The sequence below is a fragment of the Pezoporus flaviventris genome, unplaced genomic scaffold (assembly GCF_033815535.1).
Source record: "Pezoporus flaviventris isolate CSIRO_AGI_PZ_B2104156 unplaced genomic scaffold, CSIRO_AGI_Pfla_v1 ptg000086l, whole genome shotgun sequence".
Classification (NCBI taxonomy): domain Eukaryota; kingdom Metazoa; phylum Chordata; class Aves; order Psittaciformes; family Psittacidae; genus Pezoporus; species Pezoporus flaviventris.
The window spans coordinates 2,363,928-2,388,269 of NW_026892634.1; the positions used below are offsets into that span (position 1 = coordinate 2,363,928).

The 24,342-nt window shown below is 38.7% G+C and overlaps 1 protein-coding gene across 2 annotated transcripts in view; it reads right to left on the reverse strand.

Annotated features, from left to right (window-relative positions):
* Positions 1-11,328: 11,328 nt before the first annotated feature.
* Positions 11,329-24,342, reverse strand: part of RAD23B (RAD23 homolog B, nucleotide excision repair protein) — a 37,057-nt gene continuing 24,043 nt past the window's right edge. For both annotated transcript variants that reach the window (XM_061475638.1, XM_061475639.1), the window contains 5 exons: positions 21,594-21,721; positions 16,651-16,777; positions 15,422-15,549; positions 14,846-15,022; positions 11,329-13,050 (listed from right to left, as the gene is read on the reverse strand). In XM_061475638.1, coding sequence (XP_061331622.1) covers positions 12,937-13,050; positions 14,846-15,022; positions 15,422-15,549; positions 16,651-16,777; positions 21,594-21,721 — 674 coding nt within the window. In that variant the 3' untranslated portion in view covers positions 11,329-12,936. The remainder of the gene's footprint in view (positions 13,051-14,845; positions 15,023-15,421; positions 15,550-16,650; positions 16,778-21,593; positions 21,722-24,342) is intronic.

Sequence of the window (24,342 nt, forward strand, 5' to 3'; positions counted from 1 at the left end):
TTGAACCACAAAACTCAAACATACATTCAAGCTGAGGTGTAATTCAAGTGTTTTACACAGAGCCCCACCTACCTTGGTATCACATGCAATCCCCTCTCTGGTTCACAACTGCCATAAGCAAGAACACCTACAGATCAGCCTGTTCCTCATGTGAGCGAGATTTCCATGATGATTACAAGAGACTTGCAGGGACAAGAGGAGAGCTAACATAACAGGGTCATTTACTATACACTGTAGTGCAATATGGCTTGGGGCCAACTGCTACAAGTCACACTTCCATTTTTATTCACGCACCAGCATCTTCTTCGTAAGGCAAGACCAAGATGCATCAAAGAGGAGGTCTGGAGGGTGCCAGGGTTATTTTGGACAGGGAAGCTGAGAAAAACTGCCTTTTTCCCTTCTTCCCTGTAACTTTCATCAACTACACCTTCAAGTTACCACAGAGTCTTTGTTTATTGCCAGAGTGATTGTTTCAAAGGCGATTACAAGTTCTTTAAGTTGTTAATATAATCAAAGATACATACAGAGAAAAAGGGCACCTTACAAACAAGCCGCTGCTTCAAAGTGTATAAAAGTCTAAAAAGCAGACAGGAGTATTTTCAGGCTTTCAGACTAAGTAACCTAATGCTGTGAAAGACTTGTTCCTAATCTGCCAGAGCACATCGGGGGTCCTTCACAGCACCAAGGGCATTGTTCTCACACTTACTACTGCAGTACCAATAATTTGCTTTCCTGGTGAGAAACCCCTTTACGATGTGATACTGCCTGGTCAGCAGGTAGCTTTCTGTTTGCTCTGAATACCCGCCCGCTGCAGGGCTTGTTTGTTGACATCACCTCTTGGTCTGCTGGAGCTCAAATCTGAACAGAGATGGGCAGCGAGGCACTCAAATTCAGACCTTCATTCAGGAGCACAGCAGAGCTCTGTCTTAGCCCGAATATTTATTTCCACTGCAGGAAGTTTTGTTTATTGGCTTTCAACACACTCTGGCGCTCAGGAATGAGGTTAAGAGCATATAGGCTTGAGATCGCTCCAACTGTTTGTATTAGCAAGAGAGACAGGCTAGAGGAGCAAAGGCTCTCCTCTATCCCTCCATTTTCTCACAGCTAGAAAGGTGCATGTAACTTCAGGACTGATAATGAGGGGTTTCTTTGAAGTGAAATAGCACAGACAGTTACAGCACCTCATTTGACTCTCCCTCCTTCCCTGTCATTCCAGAACAGGAATTTCTCCTCCCACCCCCAATCTGCTCTTAATTGTTTACAGATTATCAGGTGACAGATCTTCCGAGAACCTTCCACATGGACATTCCTTTTCAGATTGTTATTTTTTTATTGAATAAAATGCTTTGGGGGCACAGAGACCAAAGCAGATCACCCTTAAAGGATGAGGAGACATTTTAGCAAGCATCTCCCGAGAAGCAAATGCATTACTTTTGCGGATGAAAAGGAGCTTTGACCTTCTGGCTCCCGAAAGTTGTGCTAAACACTATGCTGTTTTACACCTTGTGGACTGGCAGACTGGTTAGGCCTCGTTTTTCATTGTAGACAGCTGGAATGTGGAAGTTCCAAAGCACAAAAACCTGAGGTAAAGACGTGACAGGAGTCACTTGCACAATGGTAAGGGGCACAAGACTTTAATTTTCACTGCCAGCTGTTATAAGAAGTAGGACAGATATCCACCTCTTCCCAACTTCCACCCAAAGAAACAGCCTGCTGACAAAGAAAATTAATTCTGGTTAGAAATGCCACTGTGCTCCTTCCCCCTTAATCACCAGTGTTACAAGCTGAAATTAAAGATATCCCTACAAAGTAAATGAACCCACCTTGGCAATCCATCAAGGCATTTTCAAGTATCAAAGGAAGCAACATCTAGCTAGACACAAACCCTGAGCAGAAAACACTGGCTTGTGCACCTGCATTGCTCTGCAGTCACCAGAAAGGTATGAAAACCCAAACTTTGAAACTAAATTAAAAGTTTCACACATTCACACTGTGAAATATTACCCTGTTTCTCATGCCAGAACAATACTGGCATGTAATTTTTAAACAATACAGGACTCTGCTATGCAATTTCTCCCACCTTCTGAGAACTCACCCAAGAGACTCAAGAGATTTTCTCCGCAGCAAGCCTTGGAGTCTAGGTCACCGAAATCTGATATTTCTGATTTACTCTATTCATTTCTTCCTAGCACAGAGTGAACAAAGTCATTAAGCTGTGTATTTGCTGATCTGCAAATAGTAAGGGCTTTTTGTAGTATCATTTTCTAAAATTACTTCAGTTTGCACTTTTAGAAAATTAATGCTTTTCAACTAGATGATCTGTTTAAAAAAAATAAATCTGTGCAATTTTTGAGAAGGCTTTTGCTTTTCATAAAGATTTTTCACAGACATTAATGGATGCTTTTAGCTGGAGGAGGAGAGATGGGAACGTAAGCCCACTGCAGAAGCAATGCTTCTGAAAATAAACAAATGGGAAGTTGCTTCCGTACGAGGTAAAGAACAACATATAATTTTACAGCAATTATAGAGGTACATAGGGTATTTATATGCCATTCAAAAATCCTTTTTTTTTCAATGTATGGTAATATTTCACATCATGAGATGAGAATTGGCAGATAACTCTACCCAATTCTGCAACTTGTTTTCCTCACACATCAAAACCTAATAAGTAAACGTAAGGGTAATTTAACTTGTGTTGACATTGCTGGTGAATTTTTTAAAAACTGAAAGTGCCAGCCAAGCTTGCTTTCCTCATTGTCTGCCTAAAATATAGAGACACAGGGTGAAGGTGGCAGAACTGAGTACTCAAATGCTCTTTAGTCAGCCTCTACACCTGAAAAAAAAACAAAACCAAAACCCCCCAAAAACCCAAAACCCCCACAGAAATCCCCAACCAAAACTCTCAAAACGAAACCAAAGACAACAACTACAACAAAATTGAGGATAAGCCTCCACAGAAGTTCTGTCCACACCAGAATGGTAAGGTTACATGATGGAAGTTCTTACACTTGAGACACTGGATCAACCAGGGACCTTGGGAGATCCTCAGCCCACCCCTTTCACTTCTTCTAAAGTAGCAGCTTACAACTATTATACTATCCTTCAAGTAGAATAGCAACAAGAGTAAGATGACATAAACTTTATTAGCAGCCTTCACAGGTATTTGCTGACAGCGGAGGAGAGGCAATGGTCCACATTCTCAGGCCTCATTTCCACAGTTGAATGTGCCATAGCTTGATGATTCATCCCCTGCGATCTGCACAGTATCTGCAAGCTGCCCACAAAACTGATGCCAAATAGAAAAGGAACATCTCAAAATAATATATAAGCAAGGATGGAAAAAAAAAAAAAAAGTGAGGAAAACAGGAAACTAATAAAAATGCTATCAATGGAGAGCTCAGTTGACCACCAAAAGAGCCATGAACATGCATAAGTGCATGGGACATGACAAGATGGATCCCAGAGTCCTGGGGGAATTGGCTGATGTAGTTGCCAGCCCACTCTCCATGATGAGAAGTCATGGAAGTCAGGCAAGGTCCCTGGTGACTGGAAGAAGGGAAATATTGCACCCACTTTTCAAAAGGGTAGAATTGAAGACCCTGGGAACTACTGACCTGTCAGCCTCGCCCTTGTGCCTGGGAAGATCATGGAACAGATCCTTCCAGGAGCCACACGATGGCACATGGAGAACAGGGAAGTGATTTGAGACAGCCAACACGGCTTCACTGTGGTCGAGTCCTGCCTGGCCAACCTAGTGGCCTCGTGTGATGGAATGACTGTGTCGGTGGACAAGGGAAGAGCTACAGGTGTCAATCTGTCTGGGCTTGCATAAAGCCTCTGACACAGTCCCCCACAACATCCTTCTCTCTAAACTGGAGAGATATGGATTTGATGGGTAGACTGTTTCAGTGGATAAGGAATTGGCTGGATGGTCAGTTGCATCTTGAGGGTAGTGGTCAGTGGCTCAGTGTGTGGATGGAACACCAGTGATAAGTGGTGTGCTCCTCAGGGGTCCATAATAGGACCAGTACTCCTGGTCAAACTTAACAGATTTCAAGTGCTCTAACTTCTCACAGCAGTCAAGAACAGCCAAATTTTCATGCCTAAAATGATAAGGTTTGCTCATGAATGGTAAACAAGTCATTTGTGCATGAATGGTAAAACTCAGCATATTCAGAATAGGTCAGAAACATTGACTTGCTACATACAACCTGGGCATGATGCTCCAGACTTCTTGCAACAAAAAAAGCTCTGCCTGGGCACTTTAAGTCAAAGAATAAAACCTCAACCCTCCTAATTTTATCTCTTCTTGGCCCCGAGCACATACAAAGAAAAAGAACGGAGACCACATCAAAGAATATTTGGATATCTTGTACCTCTGCTCAGTCAATCAAATTTTAAATTTGAAAAAAATAATGGATTCCTCTTACCCCAATATTGTTTTTAAACTGAAACATATCCAAAAAAACACACTCCCAAAGACTCACAAACAAACAAACGAAAACAACAAACAGCCCCCAAACAAAAAAACCCAAATCAACAAAAAGCCCAGTCACAGGCAGACACCAAGCATGGAAAGTTCCATTCCAGACTGGTTAAAGTTTAAAAGTTTGGAAAAAAAAATTAATCAGAGCATCAAAAAGTTAGGAAAAATAGTTTCAGTTAGTGAGGTTAGCTTCCCCGAAAGTCCCTTAATGATAGTATTTCCAAAAACCTCATCCCATGTCCTTCATAATCATTACTTTTTCTGAGTACAATTGTTAGCCATTTACACTGTGTAAGCTGCTCAGGTCTGCCAAATAGCCTGTGTTCTGATCAAGCACAGGACCAGACTCTAGCCTGTTCTCTCACACAAACTCAAATGACTGTGTTTGCTACCTCTACACTCAAGCTCTCTGAAATTTTATGTGCTCTCAGATTTACTTACTCAGATTTGGGATAAGACTCCACTGAGAAGTATCACATTCTGGCACCATAAGATTACACTCAGTTTGCACGGCAAAAGTGAAGCAATTTTGATTAGACTGAAGACCGATCTTGATACTGCAAGATGCACACACTTTCTATCTATAAAAACCCCCACATAAACAGCAGAGAGGTTTCTTCAGGTGTCTACCCTCTCTAGCCACCTCATTTGCATGTTAAAACCCCCTAACCTAGGACTTAAACTCTTCAGTCCCAGCAGAGCTTCACAGACTGCTATAGTAACCTGGCAAACATTTTACCTTGCCCCAAATGCACAATGAATCACTTTGTCCCTTTCTCCCGTTTCCTCACAGTTTCCCAATAAAGCAGCCCTGGTCAGCTTTCTGTGACCTCTATCTACAGTCTGTAGCTGCTAATTTGACAGCTGAACTGTTCTTTCTTCATCTCTGAAGTGTAGTTCAATCCACAATTACAAAATCTGAGTGTTAACATGAAGACAAGCAAAACTGTGGCTCAGGTCAGAAGTAAAGGGAGAGGAGAATTAAAATTAAGCAACCTATGCTTCCATCTGATTAAGGCTACTGCATAATAATGACCCTGCTACTATTTCCATTAAAAAAAAAAAACAACTGCATCCCTTCTCAGGGCACTGGAGTGCCTACAAACACACAAGAGTGGGGATCAGCAGAATCCAGTAAAAGGTAACTACACAAAACCCTTAATTTAATTTGTCTCAGCTTTCCAAATTGATCATTTTCTTCTCGCCATACAGCAAAACTCCCAAGAAGTTCCACAAGAAGAGGGACGAAACTCCCAATCTTCCAGCACTTGTAAAATACACTAATGATTCCATGCAGGCTAATGAAGATGGTGTGACAGCCAGTTCAGGTGGAATTACTAATATGATAACAAGTTTCTCCACCTACAAAACAGAATCATGTAAATAACATCTTACTACTAAGATACCTATTTATGTAAGCACAGACTTAATCACTTAGACATAAGGCATTTAAAGGTATTATTATGGCATATCAAGGCTTATTAAGGCCTTGTTAATACAACATTCTAATGACAGTACGAACTCCAGCAGTGCAGCAAAAAGAAGCTGCAGCATCAGTGTTTTTGGTTTCAAAATCTAAACACACAGAAGATGGCAGAATTCTGCCTATGCACAAGAAGAAGCCCCATTACTCAAACCTATTTTTCATGCCACACTAGCTTCCAACACAGTACTTCTCTCTCATTAAAAACAGCACTTTGTATCTGTGCCACCTGACAGCATGGACACCAGATACAGTGCACCAAATGCATGACTTAAGCATACTGATGCAAAGTGAGGCTGAAGTAATATGACTTCCCTCCAAAAGGCTACGGTCTTATCACTTCATGGGTGATGATCTTGGTTCTCCTCAGTTGCATTCTTAGCTTTCAACTAGCCTCCCCTTTAAGAAGTGTCAGGATATACAATTCACAAGTGACAAAGCTGACTCTTTGAAAAGTTTGCAAAGCAACAGATCCTAACAACTCTGAAGCAAGCATATTTTAAACTGAATTCAGGACACAAGGCTACCCATAACACAAAGCCAGCATTAAATGCTATTTACATGCCTCTCCCACAGATAGTCATGCCTAACATTTGTATTCAGTAGTAACAGCTCTCCACTCTGCTATCCTGCATGTGAGCAAAATCACTATTGTTCATGGACAAACTGAGGTTGTGTTTTAGAAGTATCAGTTTACCACCAATTTAAAATTGTGACCTTGGTACCGTGTGAGCGCTTTAACCAGGTGTACAAAACAGTCTTTTGTGTATTTTACCTCAGTATTTGTGTTTCAGTGAGCCAGCTACATCAAATAGTGAGAACTGTGAAAAACCATTTAGCTATGTGCTCATTTAGCAACTATTTCTAACTGCAGCCGAAAAAAACCACGGCTGTGTTGATTTATAGTCATATTTCACATATTCTGATAGCTTCTCATCTTAACCCTGCTGCTCTTCTGAGATTGAGTATTCCCAGTTTTTGTGGCAGCTTTCCATAGGTCAGAGTTTATAATTTAAGACACGTACTAATGGGTCACAAATTATATTCACACTCGAGGCATAATCCCATCGGAAACAGTTGTCTAAATGAGCTTCGCAGCATTGTTCCATTGATACGCTGCATAATCCTGCCCTTTGCCAAAGTGAAATGCGATGTTTTACATGGAGATAAAAGCAGTATTACTATTAAATGCACGCTTTAGGTGGATCACTCATTTCTCTGACTTCAGAGAATGCCTGAAGACTCCTGAAGAGACTCAAAGAACAGATCAGGTCTCAACAACATAATGTGCAGCCAGAGATAAAAATAAGTTTTTTTCCCCCACCTTTAAGCAGGTACACTTGCAGTTTCACTACCAAAAACTACATGCTGTTTATGAGATCTCTGCCAAGGTACAAACTGGTTTGTTTCTTTTTATTGTCGTTTTTGTTTTGTAAACTCTTTATCACCTTTGTTACACTGGTTGTAGAAGCCAAGTGTAAGTGCTAGACAAAGAGCTACTGTCTGAAAAGGAACTCACCGTTTGTCTCCTTGGGCAAGAAGGCAAGTGCAGGGTCCTGCACCTGAGGAGGAATAACCTCCACCATGCACCAGTACAGGCTAGGGGCTGACCTGCTGGAAGGTAGCTCTGTGGAGGAGGACCCAAAGACTCCTGGTCAACAGCAAGCTATGTCCATGAGCCAGCAGCTGTGTGACCCCGTGGCCAAGGCAGCTAGCGGTATCCTCCTGGGCTGCTTTAGGAAGAGCACTGCCAGCAGGTTGAGAGAAGTGATCCTTCCTCTCTGCTCTGTCCCAGTGAGGCCTCACCTGTAGTACTGTGTCCCGTTCTGGACTCCCAGTATAAGAGAGACATGGAGCTCCTGGAGTAAGTCCAGTGAAGAGCTACCAGAATCATTAAGGGCTCTGATATGAGGAAAGGCTGAGGGAGCTGTGCTTGCTCAGCCTAGAAAAGGGTTGGAGGGATCCAATCAATGTGTGTAAGTAACTGAGGGGAAGGTGTCAGGAGGACAGGGCCAGACTCTTCCCGGTGGTGCCAGGTGATAGGACAAAAGCCAATGCATGTAAACTAAAACACAGGAAGTTCCACCTGAACATGAGGAATAACTTCTCTACTGTGAGGGTGACTGAGCACTGGAATAGGTTGCCCAGAGAGGTTGTGGAGTTTCCTTCTCTCGAGACATTCAGAAATTGTCTGGACACAATCCTGAGTAATATGCTCTGGGTGATCCTACCTTATCAGGGAGGTTGGACTAGGTGGCCTCTGGTGGTCCCTTCCAACCTCAAGTACTCTGTGATTCTGTGAATAGAAATGTTTACCTGCTCTTAACATCTCTAACAAGCTAACTCATTTGTTTGTACATAGAGTCCCACCATTAGCTGACTCTCTATTTGATCCTGCTACACCATTTCATTCCTCTCAACCTGCACCATACTGTGTAATCTCTTCAGGCACACCCTTTCACAAACACTACTGCCTCTTCCAGGCATAGACTCTCTGCTTCAGCCTCACCTCCCTGTAGAGATCTCTGTCCCAAGTACTCAGCACTCACTGTTTTGTTTCATATCCCACACAGAAGACTAACCATTTCATTACAGGTAATTAAAACTATGTACCTGAATTTAGAAGATTTTGACCAATTCTACAGATACAGCCACACAGGCACTTGGGAGACACTGCCCCATTTTCTCATCCTTAGTTGCTGCTCATTTAGAGTCAAATACTTCCTATTACAAGGACAGCAATGAATCCTTCCCCTGTGATGGCAAACAGAGCTGCTTGTTGGAATATCAGAGTATCCGGTTTCTCCTAGTCTATTACATCTTAAAATCTGTATCTCAGGCAACAAGAATTTCAAGGATGTTGCTCCTTGCCCTCTGCAGCACACAGTACTCACATTAATGTGTCAAGACATATCAAAATGGAAGGGTGCCTATTTTGAAAGCAAAAAACTGTATTCTGGGTCTCTAGGCACAGCTGCATTGTTACATACAACACAAATCCTTTACTTCAGTATTATTTTTAGCACTAGTCTCTCAGAAAGCAAAGCATATTCCAGATACTGTCTGTAAAAGTTCCCTGGGGAAAATGCCAAAGCAAAGAGATGAAGCGGCGATAAGTATCTTCAGAGTCTATTACTGTTTTTCCACACTGCTACTATTATTGATGAATATGCATTTGTATTTATTAATTTCATTGCAGTCTGGACAGGAAGTGCTCCAGATGCTTCTGTCTTCATAAAATGTGCTTTGATTAAAACTGAAGTGAAATTACATAATTAATATTTTTTTTTTCTTGCCTAGCCAGTAAGTACTTCTATCAGGATGGAGGAAAGGCACTGAGTGCTACCAAGAACCAAGAAGGTCAACGTCCTTTTTTAACTCACAGGTCATATGTCATAGTATAAATACGGCACTGGCACCTGACAATTATAAGTCTGCAGTATCAGCTACAGCCTGCTGCAAACTCCATGGCCGTAAACTCCAACCCATCAGCAATAATGATCACTCATATATTTTGTGGCAATTTACTAATTGTATTATTCCTATACATTACTTCATCACAGGTGGAATAAGTCTACTTTTCTAGATGGTTTAGTGAAGTAAAAAAAACTTATACTTTGTGGCTTCATAACCACATAGCTGTAGTTTCAAAATTACGTATTTCAAAAGATAGTATGTTGAGTACTTTGTTCACATGCCAAACCAGGCAAAGAAGAACTGAAAATGCTACTGAAAAAAATTGTTCTCTCTTCAATCCCACCTTATTGTTTCCATAGAATAATATACTATTTTGAAGTGCAGAAACTCTAGGTTAGTTTTGAGCACAAACAAAGCTGGGTTTGAAAGAAAACAGTAAGAAAATGTAATGTAAACATTAACATGCCTGCCTCTAAATATCTGTAAAACAAACTGAAAGACACAGTGTAAACACAGGTGACAGATCTGTTTGCTCTTGAGGACTTGGCTTTGTGTCTCCCAGTTTCACTCATTCGTGCATGTTCTTGAAGGAAAGCTCAATAAGGCATTTTAAAATCAGAGCCATAGTTTGATTTTGTAAGTGATTATCTCACCTTCCTAAAAAGTTCTCTTACTGTGGTAAGAATAAAGCATACCATCAATCCCATTGCTTGGGTTTTAGCTAGATTCCTAAAATGATTCTGGACAAGGACTGAGGAAAAGTACCATTAAAATGCAGCTGTGTAGAGGATATAAGAATAGGCAGCTATAGACTTAATATGACTTCAGAGTAGCTTTTTTAAATTAATGAGGCAATTAAAAGTGCATCATTAATAACTTCTCACTGAAGGAGATATTTAGAAGTTTTACAAGAAAGTAAGGCCTCCAGTACCAAAACATAGGAAGAAATACTTTATTTTTGTAGCTACTGTTCCCAAAGCCCAGAGGGAACTGCTCCCCCAGTCATTAAGACATCTGCAGTAAACAAGCCGATAACCACTCTGTGCTCACAATTCCTAGTAATACTTGGTAGAAAACAAGGCACAGGCAACTTGTTCAGATCGCACCTTCTCAATACCATACAAGTGCCATATATTTTTTCCCTTTTGGCAGCAACTACAAAGAGAGAAATCATTCTCCCTGGCAAGTACCCCGCTACTGAACAGATTGAACATTTTTGCTAGCATGTAAGTTTAGACACCTGTTGTTCATCAGAAGTTGCATAAACATCATCTCACTGCTGAAAAACGGGAACAGAATTACTAGCAAGGCTTCAGCCACAGCAGCTATAAACCTTTCAGTCATTCAGCACACAAAGTTACAAATCACCAAAGCTACTAGCGTTTTTACAAAGATCAAGCTCAACAGTCTTTAATTCAAATATATTTCATAATCAAAATTGGAGGGAGCGCACTGAAACACCCACAGACATTCGTGCTTTATTCTCCACACTTCTAGAGAAGGAATGGTTATTTCTGATGGCAGTTTGATCAGCACAGATGACTCCCACAAACAAAAAAACTTTTGCTTAGATATTAGCTATGTAGCAAAGTACATTCAAGAAGCCCTTGTATCAATTTGGCATTTTTCAAGTACCTGGCAGTTGGTCCTTTTAACACCTTTTTGCCTGCCAAGTATTACACCCAAAGTCATCTCTTCCAGTCCATAAATATACTGAGAATCCTAATTAGCAGAGATCTACTGGTTGATTCAGGTATTAATGTTAATTTCCCCAAAATTAAAGCATTATGAAAGACTTAATTTTCTATTTAGTGATATGACACCTCTTACTGATAGATTTGGGTTGTACTACTGACTGCTTAGACATTATACACCTATGAAATTTTAAAAGAATAAAATATGAATTACTGAAGCACTATCTAGAAAAAACATCACAAATGTCTAAGGATAGAAAGAGAAAGTAAAAGGCTTTAATACATTTCACTATTTTGTGCAGATAATTATTTAACAGACTACAGACAACAATGAAGAAACAAATACAAACATTTCAGCATTTCTCATTTTCTTTTCTCAAGACACTTGGACTTGTACTTTGAGCATAAGTAGCAGTTAAGTAGTTAATCCACTGATACATAACCTAAGCAGAAAATAATTATTTAGTTATACCACTAAATGGTTAATATCATTAGTGGTACAACATCTCTGTGCTGTACCACTAATACTTTCGTGGTTACTGTAGAGATAAATTTGTAATCCAGGCAACTGGAGTACAACAGTAAAACCACAAAATATCCCCAAGCAGTGTTTAAGAAATATTGCAGATAATAGCTTTAGATTAAATTAGAATTTGTTTTTGTTGCTAGCATTGCAATGACGGGCAAAATTGTCTCCAAAATTCAATGTATTAGAAGGAATATTCTTACATTTTATGATGACTAAACAAAATACATGACAAGTAGGTACCAAGAGGTAAGATTCAAAACTCTGTAACTAGAGCTTATTTTCAATGAAAGGTATTAATGAATGCAAATTTTTTTGGGGTTGGAACAGACTGACTGTTTGCTTGATACCTCCAGGAATGAACTAGTCATCCTCGTAAGGTGACTAAACCCAAGAAAGTCTTTACTGAACAGAAATAGCTTGAGCATTACAACCTACTCAAGAGCAACAGAATGCAAGTATCTTCCTATGCTTACAGCTGTATTTTAAAAGCTGGCTGAACAAAAATGAAGCTTGCATTTCGTTTGCTGGCAGAAAAAAAGAATATTCAATTCACAAGAGTGCATATAACAAAACCAAACATGCAATTACTTGTTTTGAAAACTTTTACTGCAACATAACATTGAGGTGAATAGTAATTCTGCAAAACAAAAGATGTAAACAGGATAGTAATTTTACCTGTATGCATATAGCTTCTCAGATCATTTAAGAGGGGCAAAGAAGGGTATGGTGTTTCTCAATGATCAAGACACTTTAAATTGAAATGGGTTTTCATTTGGAAAAAAGCCAACATTACTTTAATCCAGCATTAAGCAAAATACTGTGTTTCTTGCACTGCCTTAACAGACCTTAAAAGCAAAACAACTACCCATTATTTTGGCATTCATGTTTACATTTGCTCAATCTTTTAGATTTCACAAAGCTGCTATCCAGTGTTGCCACAAAATACAGATTGTAGAACCTAGTAGCACAGGATACTTCCCATACCAATACTAAGTAGAAAGGAACATGAAGCAGGGCATTACACTACATTGCTGGAACTAGTACACGGTAAGAATGAACACCTAGAAAAAGTCAACCTACAGTTTAGAGAAGGAACTAATTGTCTGCAGGAGCTGATTTTTGGTTGTATACTATTTTTCATTTTCTGCATCTGCTAATTTAAAGCAGACATGTTGCTTTCTTTGTTCTGCTGCCTATATTATCTTCTTTGCCCCTCCCCATATACCATACACCAAGCATTATGAATGTAAGCCCAAAATCCCAGACAATCGAGTGAGCAAATTTAGTGTAATGCACTGGTGTGAGATATGAAACAAGAAAGCGTCTCTCAATCTTCATCAAAGTTCTGTTGTAGGAGAAAGTTGGCAGCCAAGTTTTCATTCTTCTCACAAGCAAAATACGCCTGTATCACAAGTCCTTCAGGAAATCCTAATGCCTTTAACTGAAGAAAAGAAACACATTTAGAAAATATGTTTTGTATATTAAGCTTTTTTACATGTCTAGTATCTTGATATGCAACTTCAGCAGTTTCAACCTTCTTGAAACAAAAATTGCTGCCTCACAGGCTTTTATGAGTAAAGAATAAGAAAGTGTTGCCTCTGTGAACAGAATTCTCACTTGAGAAAGTGATTTGAATGAGTCTAGTGAAGCAACATAAAATGTACCACTTACTTCACTGACACAGTAAGTTACTAGAACAGACTTGGGTCACAGTAATGTTAGGAAGTAACAGCACACTGCATTGCTGCAGAATAAAAACTTCAAATACTGCCCATTTAAAACTATTAATTATATGACACTCAAGATTTTTAATACAAATTGCCTGAAACAAAAGTTCCCATCCTGTGGTTACCAGTACGTAGCCCAACACATTACATTAAGCCATACTTTCAATTGTTCCAACTGGACTTTCACTTTCTATAAGGCTGACTATGCAATGAAGCCATCAGAAGTAAGGTGAGAGCAATCTGTGTCTTGTAAGTCAAAGAACTACTTGATGTCTGGGACATGATAACAATTTGGAATGGGAATACTAGAGAAGAGCTTATTACTGTGCCAAGGGAAATGGGTTTAGCCTGCACTTAAAGGCATTCAGCAAATCAATTGCCAATCTTTAACCTAAAGGCAGATGCATGCAACCATTTGGAGATTTTCTTAAAATCATCACAGCACCTGCAAGACATTTTACATACATGGCAGATCAAATTTCTGTAGGAAATAATGTCCTATTACCCATTATTAACCTTTCTTAGATTTAACTTCATAATTACAAACAGCACAAATGTGTCAGCTGTAATACTAGGACACCTAAATTTTGAGGTGTGTCTTTCACGGAAAGTTGAAGAAGCATACAACCTTTGAAGAGGTTGTAGAGGCAATAGTCTACTGCATAAAATAGTTCTAACGGAAATGCAGCAGACTAGAGAGGATGATCTGTGAAGAAATACATGCACAATTTTACTAGACTAATTTTATTATTTGTCAATTTCCTAGAGATCTAGAGAACTGACACCTATACTAAAATAGTTCTTTTCCTCACATAACCTTTTGCTTTGGCACTTGAAAAATACAGTCTTTAATATACAAAAACAGTACCAAAGCACGACACTGCAATTTGTCCCAAGAAAAATCTCAGAAGCATTACCATCTATGCAAATTCGTAGTCAGTGTTACTTACACACAGTATTTATGCATGTAATATACCACCCCCAAATGTGTTTTTATAGACACATTTACCTGCATGTTTAGAAAGCTATAATTAACTAATTCTCATGGATAGACAAATAACTGGGTTAAGTAGTGATTTCAACTAATCTACTTAACTATGAGAGCTCTTACTACCCAAGTACTTTGCAAACAGTGCTCATGCAGACACACCTTTGTACCTGGAAACCTCTCACAGCACATTCTACAATAGTACTATCTAAAGCTTTTCCAAGCGAAATTACTGCCTGAGTTCCCATTCCTAAGGAAAACTGATTCAACCACCACTTATTACAGGCTGTGATCACTTAAAGGTTCTACAACTTCTCAGTAATAGATTCAAGAGATTTCAGACTCAACTGCTATAAAGCAAGAAGAAAGGTGATTTGAAACAAGACTACATCAGCTATGAAATATCAAATATAAAAAATTATGCAGATCTACTGAGTACAAACAAACTTTAAGTTAAGGCATGTCTTAAGCACATACCCTACAGCAACAGCCAAGCAACATTTCAAATAAAAAAGGCTCACCCTTTCTATAGCTTCTTTTTCCTGAGGTGTTACTTGAATGTAGTTCATGTGACCATTTCCAGCTTCTGCTAGTCCTCCAGTGCTGGCACCATCATCACTGCCAGCTAAACCTTGGCGAGACTCCAGAACTGGCTCATTCAACATATGAATAAAGTGTTCCTGGTGTTGGCTTATTTGCTGCAATGCATGGGAGAATAAAATAAATAAATATATTGAAATAAAACATGTTTAAGCCTGCCAACAGGCAAGTAAGAATATTTATTTTCAGTGAATTAAGTAGTCTAAAGAATATGGAAAAAGTTCATAAAGAAGTGATTAAATATAAGAAACTCAACTTTATGCTTCAGTTCAGGTGCAGTGACCCTTCCCTCTGCCTGATGTCCTCTGCATCTCTTCTAAAGAGACTGACACCCATTTCTAATGTCATAGAAAACACATTCTATATAGCAACAACTGCTGAAAAGCCAACAGTAGAACGTTATAGCTGTTATTAACACACTATTATTAACAAACATAACCTTTTCTTGTAAAGCTAAATCAAAACTAGCAGGATTATTTTGTTGTTTCAAGATTCACCTGCAGCAGTTGAGGGTTCTCCCTTCCAATCTGCTGTAGCAATGCCGGTAACAGAGAAGGATTTTGCTGAATAATCTGTCTCATCTGCTGGAACTGAGGCTGATTTCGTAAAAATTCAAGTGGATGTCCTGAAAAATGAATGAAACAGCTTGTGTTTTAAAGTTACAGATTCTTAATAAAATACATACCTAAACCATAACTGTTGATAGAAACAAGACATGAAAATGGGCAATACACCCCTCACTAAGCAATATAAAAGCTTGCTTCCTCACACTAACTTACTCTAGCTTTAAGAAAGAATTCTTTATACTATGGTTAAACAATTCTTCCTTTTTTCTTCACCCAGCCTTCTGCCCTTTATCTCCAGCACTTTTTACGTCTCATCTTTGAGTAACCTCATTCAGAGGCACCTACCCAGCTTACTGTTTTGTCTCTATGCCTACCAGAGCTCTCTTCCTCCTGCAATAGACCAGTTCTGTCCTTCACAAGTGAGTCTTGCCTTCCCATATATCCTATACTTAGGTACTGCCTTGAACACAGCAGTGTCTAAAGTGGCCCAAAATACTCCATTTCCCCCATTCTCTCCTTATGGATGATATCATGTATGCTTGTCACTTCTACCTGTGTGTTTGAAACTGCCTTGTATCTTGAACACCGTATCTCTGCCACACCCTAAGACAGACTTTTCCTAGTCCTTGATTATGCTCCTTTTTCATGTGTTTCCTTAAGACAATTCTCTTCAGGCACCAACCACTCTGCCCACGCGCTGCACTGCTGAGTGAGGAGTCCCAGGTCCTGGATAGGTCTCTTGGGAGCCACACCTCACAGAGTTACTGAAAGTTTAATCCTCAATATTCCAATTTCTAAGCAGTAAATGTATTAGTATAGTCAGTTGACAATGCAGTTAGCCAAAGAAGTAGGAAGCCAGAACTTAAAGTGAGAGAAAACACCATCCCCACATTTATGGTTTCACATTTAAATCCAGAATATTGAATCAAAGGAATTGTGCAAGTTCACAGCATTGTTAGAAGTTTTGTGCTTTATTCCAGATATATCCACATACAACAAGCCATTAATTCCAAGCAAGTACCAGAACTGGAATTTCCATGTTACAGCTCTTACCCAATTCACTCTGATCAGTTCAGAAGCACCAGGAACTTAAAACTCTCTGAAGAAGAGAATGCTGAAGCGCATGTTTTTCACAACCTACCAAATATAACCTTTCTTACCTCCCAATGAACTAGTAGTTGTAGGTATAGTTGCTACAGCTGCTGCCACTGCTGAAGACTGAGAGGCACCACTGCTTGCTGCTGGAGGAGGGGGTTCAGCCGCAGCCTGATTATCTCTGGGTATGCCCTAAAGCCACAGTTCACAAAATTAATCTACAATGCTGAAAGATACTTGTTTTACTGCATGATTTTTTTTTTAATTTAAGAATAAAGCAAAACACATTAATGTTTTCACTGCAAAGACAAAGCAAGATGCTGTGATAGGTATGCGTTTACAACTGAAATAACGCTGTGAAAAGAGTAACTTTTTTGACAAGAAAAATGTAGTTTGTGTAGTGAGGTAGTAAAGTATGCACTGCATCAGTTAAAAATGCATCTTACTCTATAAACAAATACGTGCTTTGCATCCTGTTAAGATATTTGATGAGTGAAAAAGTTAAACTAAATATACTATGTTATAGTGTTATGCAAATAAAGTTACATTAGAACAGAATTGTTGTACACAATGCTAACAGTGAGGTTACAGATGCCATACAATCTGGCAAGTAATTAAAAAGGGACAGAAGAACACTGCTATTTGGACCTCTTTCCTCAACACAACAGTGTGACAAATGTCATTTACTGTATCTTAAGTGTGTAAAGGCCTGTATGTTACCAAATAGTGGCAGTTTAAAAAAGCTGACTTGCATTTTGTTTATTTTCCATTTGCAAACAAACTTTATACAGGAACTAATTGCTCAAGAGAATGAAATTGACTAATCTGAAAAAGAACAATTATAGTAAACTAGAATGTGGGTTATACAACAGAGACAGACCTTACCCCTATTGCCTTTCTCCTGCATGGGAATCCTTCAAATTTCATACCCTAACCATGCTTGCTCCTTTGTCAGTGAAGTCCTACACCAAAATTTTCCTTTCCATCCTCCTCTCTGAAGCCTAGAAATTTGGACAGGCTGGCATGGAACAGGCACCAAGAAAGACTGACTACAAGTCCTGCTGATACAGGCAAAGGAAGTTGACTGGCAAGAATGAAAAAGAGGCAGATTACAGAGCAGTAAACCTCCTGATACACACAGAATCACAGTGGCAGGAGCTATGTTAAACCCAGCCCCAAAAGGGCAAGACAATACAAGATCCTCTACCTCACAATACTCAGTTTCTATGGCATCAAAAAATTTGGTCTTTATACAGTCTTCCAGCATGTTAAATCCAGCTAAGTCTGAGAAGGAAGCAGAATTGGTATAACTATGTATTTCACCTACCTTCAAGGCGGCATCCTTCAGTTTGGGAATCATAAAACATAAGGAACAGGGTGGGAGGAAATATATCATAGAACTTCAGTGTAACCAGACAATTAAGAGGTTTGGCAAGCCTACCATAGAAATCACTGGTACATAATGTAGATTAAAAATCCTGCTATAACAAATTCTTCACATGCTACATTCATCACCACAGCTGAACAAAAAAGACAAATACACAGCTAATATAAAGGCTGCACCTAGAAAGGGAGAAATGGATAGTGCCCCAGCCAAAACTTCGCTTCACCTGTGAGATAAGGAGCACATCAAAGTATAAAATCAACTAATCATCAAGTCTACATTTAAGCCTCTCAGAGGGATAAATGCAAGTATTCCCTGTCAGACACTTTATTACCATTATACGGCTTGGTCAGCTTGCTACACATCCTTTCCTCTGCAGAGCAGGAAGAAAATTCCATTCATAACACAATTGAGGTAACTCACTCTTATCAGTACCTTACAAAGCACTGCTTAAACACATTTTCTTATAAAAATCAGTAATTTCAGGGAATGTAAGTATAATGTCAGAACGTGGACTAATCTTAGGAAATTACTGGTTGATTTCACCTATTCACAGGCATATGTTGAGACTGTGATCTGTGCCCAGATCAAACAACATATGCTTGTTTAAACCTTAAGCTTGCTCTTGAATGAAAGCACTATGGAAACTAGTCCAACCAAATTTACTTTGAAATTATTTGTCATCTTGAACAGCACTTAACTCTTAAATACAAGCTTGCAGTTGCACTCTCCAAACAAGCAACACTTGTGCAACTGTTATTTTAAAACTGTTATTTTAAAAGACTAGCGAAGTGTATGCATCTTGTTCACCAACAGAATAACGATTAATTCTGAATGTAAATATTGCTTGGACAGCAAAAGGGCCATTTTTTGTACCTTACAGTGGATTAAAAAATTGTTTATTGTTTAATTGAGCACCAGAGCAGTTTTTAGCTGACAGTGCTCTCTGCAGAGGAATAATCACATCAGGCCCAGTCAAAGAATGTAACACTGTCCTGGGTTCAGCAGTAGCAGTCATGTTTTTCCTTTGTGGTAGCTGGTGCAGTGCTGTGTTTTGAGCTGGGGTAACAAGTTACCTGACTGGGTTTAAACCACGACAAACACAATTAAAACAGAACCGTTCCAGTTGGAAAGGACCTACAGTGATCGTCTAGTCCAACTGCTTGACTGCTTCAGGCCTGCCCAAAAGTTAAAGCACGATATTAAGGGCACTGTCCAAATGCCTCAAAGATTGACAGGCATGTGGCATCAACCACCTCTCTAGGAAGCCTGTTCAGTGTTTGACCACCCTCACAGTAAAAGAAATGTTTCCTAAAAATTTCCAGACTACAAGGCTACAACCAACAGCCTGGCTGTTGAAGGAAAACCAGAATTCCTTCTTAAGGGTTAGGAAATCCTTGGGTCAAAAGGAGATCTGAATTCAAATGACTCCAAAGATCAATCTGCAGCACAGAAAAAGCAATGAGAAATTTTGAAATTGAGACCTCCTTCCATGACCACAGCTCAAGGACATAGGATTACATCTAAATCATCAGCCATGAAGCCATGAAAACTGAAGAGTTTGTAATGTGAACCATGCACAAGTGGAATCTTTCAGGTCCCATTTAAGCAACAGCTACATGTTAAGATACTCTATTGACACTTTCTTTCCAGCATTTTATAGGTACTATTGACACATTCTTTCCAGCATTTTATAGGTACCTCTGATATACTGATTCTTTAAACCAGGACAGTGGTATACACTTAGAGCTCTCAACACCCTAATCCTACTCTGCATATTGTATAAAAGATCAACACTCATGATAGTTCAAAGGTAGGCAGAGAGTCAAAGAAGAGTGTCATCAACGGATGAGTATTAACTGAAGAAAAGCTGCTCTGATGCAGCAGGATGGTAAGGAACATGTTTAGACCCAGCAGATTAAGAGCAGTTTGAAAGACTTTGCAACAACAGGGTTTTTCTAGGACAATATACATCTGTCAGCTTATAGGGTCTCTTAAGAGCAAGACTGTCGCTCCCTACTCCCTCCTCCGTCAGCAAGAGGAAGAATAAGGGAAAGACACTTTCAGTAAAGGATAACATGAAACAGAAAAGGACCACCTTATGTAGCAGATGGACCCCTCTTAAACACAAAACCTAGTGAAGCAATAGAAATGAACTGTTCAGACCAGTCAGACTAAATCCATTTGGCAGACACGCCGTGCATTGAACTCCATTGCAGGGATGCTCTATTTCTATTCTGGACTTCCTGAATGGGAATAAAGTAGAGCAGGAAAATGCCAGACTGAGTGTACAAGTACTGCACATCGTACCTGACTGACAAAGGAAGTCCAGCACTTACAGGAGGCACTGGATTTATGGTATATGTACAGAGTAAATGAACAGTAAAATCAATGGTTTTAAGGCATGAAAAACAAACATCTCATATTCTAGACACTTGATATTCCAGACTAATAGCAGGTAGATGTGAGCCACTGCATCTGCCCTTAAGGCAAGACAATATATATCACCTTTTATTTGCCTTACAGCAGATGAGAACTGAACTTTTTACATTCATGTACTCAAAACATTTGTTGTCTAAAATCTGCAGATTAAAAAGTCTTGGGATCCTTAACGTAAGTAGCAAGCATGCCAGTGACTTGCAGTTGCTAAGTTTTTCTTCATCAGTTACAAAAGGGAAGTTTTATAACAGGAGCTAAAGATGACAGTTTTCTTATCAATCTACCAGAAATTCAATCCACATATATTTTGTAATAACTGGTTCAAGATATCTGGCTTCAAGAGTTTAATAAAGTTCAGATTTGAAGCAAGGAAAAAGCACATCAGTGAAAAAAATGGTATGCTAGAGAAAAAACTAAAGACTTAAAACTAAAGAAATACTGATTAAGAAACAAGTTCCCGAACAGATTCTCTGGGACACAGACAATACACCTGTCAGATTATGGTATACAATGAGAAGTAATAAAAAAAAAAATCCCCTAAACCAACAAGATTTTAATTAAAGTGAAATTTTCTACTTCTTCTCATGACAATGAAGTTTATTTCACCCTTCAAACTCTATATACCAAATGAGAAATTATTTCTTCTCCAAAACACTGCTTAAATTAAAACACCAGTTAAATCAAAAATGCTTAAAAAAAAACTTTCAAATTTTTGTTTGGAAAGTCTATTATCAGGAACACTGTGCATTACTAGTAAAAACAATGAACTGGAACTTCAAAAAAAGGCCTTTGTGACATTATAGATACTAATATAAAATTTGTGGTGAGAGCTATTGCTGTCACCAAGATGTGATGAAATCATTTCTTGGGCCAGCCACTGGCAGTTAAAACTATCACTGTAACTGGACACACTTCACATACATATCCATACAGACCAACAAAGAATAAAAGCAAAGTAGTGACAGAAGCAATTAGGGGTAACTTTAGTATTTTCTGTAACACATTATAACCCTCCAAATCCAAATCTCAGACTCCCAGATACTCTGTTGTTATGCCCCTATGAACATGTATTACTCTCACTGATTGGCTAATACCCAAAACAACCAAGTAAATCACAGTCAAAATTATTCTCTAGTGAGGATAAGATAAAGTGAAAGAACAAGGTGTAGATAAAAAAGTGCTCACCATTAAAAGGTATTCCACTGCTCTGTCAGGATTGTTGAAGCTAGCCCGCAGCGCTGCAATTACTTGCTCTCGTTCATAGCCCATTGACATGATCTCAGTCACCATATTCTCATAGGACTGACCTGTTACTAGAAGTAACATGACCACCATATTAAGGGAATAAGGCAAAAAGGCAAAAAAAACTTTCAATGGATAAATTTCATTTCTACACAAATCCAAGCCACTCATTGAAGAGTAAAGAATAGCTTGTATTAAACTTGCCATGGTTCAGTTGCTTTAACCCCAAATATGTTCTGTTTTTTTTTCATTATGCATTTGATTAGAATCATAGAAGATAACAAACACAATGCAAACTTCTATTGAGAAAAGCAGCACTTGTGATACTTCTGTATTTATAATTGAAATAATATTCCCTATGATTTTATCTAAGGTCAAGGGCATCCTCAATACTGAATTCTTGATGTAATCAAGAAAAGTCTCCTGCAGTGTAAATTTGGAATTAAACTTTCTAGGCAGAAATCTGCCTTTGAAACAGTTAGCTATTGAGGTTTTTCTAAGCGCCGACTTTACATTATGCTATGCTTAGACAGATGATAAATAGTGACAACCAAGTTACAACTGTGTATTGCTCCCTGTTGCATGCTGTTGATGACCAAAGTAATTTAATCAGTTTAATATGGACCAACTCAAGTCAGGCAGAAGACTTAAAGTTAGGGTAAATGAGAACAAGTTATTTCATTTAATACATGTATATTTGACTAGGCATCCATCACATCAAATCCCCCACCTCTTACAGCATAAATGGACTAAAATTGGCCCATATCTGCAACTAACAAGAGAAAAGTGTACACACACTATGTATGATGCAACTGAAGGACAACTGATCCCTACACTAATGGTACTGAAGGGAAAATCACTCTCTCTTTTCACAACCCATTTTTCCTCTTTCTTAAAAGCAAGTACAGCAAAGGCAACAAAATTGAAAAAAAATAACTACCCTATTATAAATTTGAATTAAGTAATATCTTAAAGGTTATCTTCCCATGCAAAAACAGAAGTGTGTGTTTACAGAAGCAATAAACCAAGCCAAAATACCATGTCCTTCGTTGGATAAAGGTATTCCTCATTTCAGTGGAACCCTAATATTGACTTCAACACTAGCAAGTTAGTGGCAGGAGAGTTAAAGAATTATCAGTCACCATCAGCACAACAAATTAAAAAAAGTAGAGGAAACGAATGCTGTTAGAGCTACCCCGTTAAGATAAGTAAGTCACAATTAGCAGAACCGAGTAAAACCTCAAGTTTTATTCCCTTTGGGAGAAGGTGCTGAACTCAAGTCAACATTAACATAACCACATTGCTTGATTTTTAAAGGACGTTTCTAAGTAGTCAGTGGATGTATGACTGAGGGCAAAATACTCAATAAAAAATAATAAAACAGCCCTAGCCCAAGGATACTTGTGCATTATCTATAAATAATGGATCTATAACCCTTTACTAATTTGAGTATTACTGTTCAGTTCTCAAAATCATAGTGCTGACCTGAGTTTAAGGAACCGTAAGTTCATGTCTGCATATAGAACTATTATTTTACATCTACCTTCATTTTTTTCAAAGACATTAAAAAAAAAAAATACCCTAAACTTCACTCTAAAGATAAATATTTCTGTACATACTTTCAGAGAAGCAAAAAAGCCAAGTCAATAACTGTCCCAACACAATGGTTTTGCTAAACTTACTACTCATGTCCTTTCTTAGACAGCTCTAGTTTAGCTTGTTTAGTTTGTTTTAGCTAACAAACTTATCAAGGCAAACAGCAGACAGAACACATTTTGATCTAATTACTTAGCACTTAAACCTTTCTGCAGCACTCTTACACTATAAGCTAGGTAGAGACTAGAACAGTATGAAGTATTTGGTAAAAAAAAAAAAAACATCTGCAAAAAGGTCAGCCTCTTGTGGACAGACAGCTACATAAGCCATAATTAAAAGCCAAAGAAGAAAAAGGTATTACTGTGAATTTAGGCACATGTACTTCATATACAGTCTACTTACACAAGTCATGCAAAGTAAGATGAAGAATAACAACTGAGGAATTGAACACCATCAGTGTCATGATATAGAGTCATGCCTATCTCTACATAGTGCTACTGTGGATGTGAGGACAATGCTGAACTGATTCTGCTTTTTGCTTTTGTCTTTTGAAAGAACATTTTAAAGCTGGATTAACTTTCAAATTCCAGTTCATCACACTCCCCACAGTAATTCTTGTCCCATGCTCTAAATAAAGCTTAGGCTGCTCCAGTGAAAGATACAGTTGCACAGGAACTGCAAGATGCGCAGATCCTCACGCAGCACACAAAGCCACATGAGTTTTTAGTCAGCATATCTAACTGAAAACAAAAGCAAATTTGTAGAAATCAATCCCTGCTTTTAAAGTGAAGTCAATTATCTTCAGACAATGTAACTGAGAAGCCATAGTAAGAGCAAGCCTAGGATCCTACTTAGGACAATGCTAAATAAATTTGCACAAGCAAATTCCTTTTAAGACAGAGTCTAAAGAAAAAGAACCATAGAGTTCATGCCTATTGTCTTTGAAATTTTTTTAGCATCTAACCCTTGCAGTATGCTCACCCAGGAAATTACACTTAATGTCTGGCTATTTTCAAACTGTTAGGGACATGTGGGTTTACTGTATCAGATACCAGTCAGAGAACTTTCACATAAAATGAATAGTGAGGTGATGCTC